The 2,948-nt window shown below is 50.5% G+C and overlaps 1 protein-coding gene across 1 annotated transcript; it reads right to left on the reverse strand.

The window, feature by feature from the left end:
• Positions 1 to 304: 304 nt before the first annotated feature.
• On the reverse strand, positions 305 to 2,413 carry LOC306934863 (inactive rhomboid protein 2-like; the record flags this gene model as incomplete). The annotated part of the gene is made up of 1 exon (XM_079517672.1): positions 305 to 2,413. The coding sequence occupies one exon, from the start codon at positions 2,411 to 2,413 to the stop codon at positions 305 to 307; it is 2,109 nt and encodes a 702-aa protein (XP_079373798.1).
• Positions 2,414 to 2,948: the final 535 nt, after the last annotated feature.

Consider the following 2,948-nt stretch of genomic DNA (forward strand, 5'->3'; position numbering starts at 1 on the left):
AGTACTTGTGAGGGGCGCTCTTGTCATCATACATCATCACATTCTGTGCTCAGCCAATCAAATCTCACATTCCGTGGTACGGACACAAAGAGTCAGACAAACAAATGACAATCGGACATGTCAGTGTTGATTTTGTCGACTAAAATGTTAGGGAGGGGCTAGTGGAGAAGAGTATCCAGTAGAACTAATAATTAAAAGACAAGTCATTTAATGTTTCGTTGCGCTCTGAAAATAGCAGCGCAACTGAATCAAAATGTGCTGTCAAAATCAACACTGGTCAGTATACACTGTACAGTATATTGTGTTATAAGGCATACTTTTCACAGAACTTGCTACTGAATGGAAAACAGGTGAGGTACTCCAACCACGGCCAGTTGATGGGGTGGACGTAGAACCATATCACGAGAAAGACGAACAGGACAATGTAGACCACCAGGGATATTACGATGAGGAGGCGTTTCCGGTACTTGTCAAACGTCCCAAAGGTGACGTAGGGCAGGAAGGAAAAGGAGAGCAGCAGGCCACTGAGGAAGCCGAAGACGTGGGCGATGTTGTCGATCCACGGCATCAGGCCACACAGGAAAAGGAAGGCGACGATGCACATCAGCTGCATGAAAGCCCGCCATGGCTTCTCCAGCATCTGCCAGCTTTGGAAGAGCTCTACGAAGAGGCACGCGAGAAGGCCAAACTGTGACCCCGCTGGTCCCACCTCGGCTCTTGAGGGCATGAACTGTGCGGAGGCCAGGTTACCGGTTATGCCACTAAGGATGTAAATGATGGAGATACGCACCCACCCTGCCAACTTCTCAAGGTCTCTCAGTATTGTCACCTGGAACGCCACTGACACGAGGCAGTGAAGCAGTCCGGCATGGAGGAAGAGCGAGAGTATGAGGCGATAGAACTGGTCAGGGACGTCAGGGTCGAGAAATGGTAACATGCCACATACCTCATCTAGACAGTGGACCTGTGAGCAGAGTGTGGCCTCCTCATGGAAGTAACCATGCATAAAGGAGCAGTACTCTCTACTAGAGATCTCACACCTGCCCTTGGCTCCTATGCAGCATGGCCTACCTATAATGTTACAGTCCATGTGGCTGTAGCCTGTGTTCTTTGCCTTGTGGGGGGATGTACACACTGGCCACTGGGTGATGTCATCAGGCCACCTGTGTGGCTCTGTCGAAGCAGGCTCTTCGCACACTCTAGGGTCCTGGTGACAGATGGCACCAGAGGACCTGATGATGTCCACTGGCTCGTTGTGCCATTTCACAAAGGTGGCCAATATCCTCGAGCAGTCAGACCTGAGGGTCTGCACACAACCAGAGTTGTCGTTCTGAACACAGCAGCCTGACTCTCTCTCCAGGCCCTTGGCCGTTTGGATCAGACTGACAATCTGGGGGTCTTGGCGGATGCACGGAGAGAACTTGGCCCCCAGGTGGATCAGGTCCTCAGAACTAGGTCCGATCCAGAAGTTTTTCTGCTGGGTGTAACTTACACTATCATAGTAGACTTTGTTCTTCCGTACTAGTTCCGTAGTAGAATCCTGGGCAAATCCGATGGGGGCAAAGCCATATGTGAAACAAGTAAGCAGGGTGATCAGTATGTGGACAAAGGTAATCCAATATGTAAAATAGGGCCTGTAACTGTGGTAGTCATCTAGCTGCTTTTGGACATTGCTGCTGACACTTTGTTTATAGTGGCGCTTCATCCACTTTCCCACCACACCCATCCCATACTGACGCTTGTGCTTAGAGTCCGGTGGGCCACAACACCTATTCAGCAGGTTGCAGGTGGCTTGGATGCTCATGCGGGCAACAGACTCCTGCATGCGTTTGGGTTTATGGTTATAACCTGCGTCCTGGTGGGTGACAGTGGACTGTGAACTGCCCTCCAAGGTGACTGAAGCCACCTGAGTGGGGTCTGTTTCTGAATGTGGGGTCTGCGCAGGATGACCCCTTTCATCGGGCCCCTCCCTGGCCAGAGGTTCCACGATCCTGGCCATCTTGTGTGCTGTTGGTGAGTCCAGGCCCTGATCGGTGCCGGTGAACATCTCAGGCTCTCTGTATTGGGCCTTGAGCTTGCCAAAGCGCTTGCTACAGTGAAGCCGGCTCTTCCTCTGCCACAACTCAAAGTCATCTCCAACGCCAAACCACTGGGCTGTGCTCATGAGAGCACTCTTACAGAATGTCCTCAGGCGTACAGCCCAGTGGATCGGTGTTGGGGGGGACTGTGCCGGCGGGAGGCTAGCCATGTGGCTGGCATCGTTCTTCAGAGGTGGACTCACTGGCTGTTCAGCAGGGCCGTGGTCAGTTTCGTCTTGCTGCTCATTTTGAGGAGGAATACTTATGACAATGCTGGGTGGCTTCTTTCGGCTGTCTCCCTGGCTGTCCTCCTCCTCTGCTAGTTGTCTTAACATCTAGTCAGATGTCAGATGTCTAATATCCACAGCAGAAACGGCTTCTGTTTTGCCTGATTCCACTACAGGTTAGCTGTTGTTCTGAACTCTATGTGCAGGAACTAGCTCTGCAAGGGTGAACTTACCCGTTGCCGGCTGACCTCATGCTCCAGGTATTGTTGTCATGTGACTACCCAGAGGAATATGTCTTACAGTGAGTGACTCCAGATCTGACACAATATGAACAGGTGACTACCAGCGAATTTGTCTGGTCTATATATGGACATATGTCATCTTGTCTATGACGTCAGTGTAACCACGTCAGTCATCCTCCAATGTAGAAATAAATACTTAAAAGGTTTAAAAATAAGACATTTCAGGGTTTGATTGCACTGTCTATTATAGTAAGCCCGGACAGCTGACCTATCTGTCTTGGTACTTGAGCTAAAATGTAGCGCGATCCTGACAACCTTTGCTGTGTGTCACTCCCCGTCTCCCCCCCCCCTCTCTCTCTCTCTCTCCATTTCCTGTCTATATACTGTGTATACTATCAAAG

Source organism: Electrona antarctica (assembly GCF_951216825.1).
Source record: "Electrona antarctica genome assembly, chromosome: 13".
In the NCBI taxonomy this organism is placed as follows: domain Eukaryota; kingdom Metazoa; phylum Chordata; class Actinopteri; order Myctophiformes; family Myctophidae; genus Electrona; species Electrona antarctica.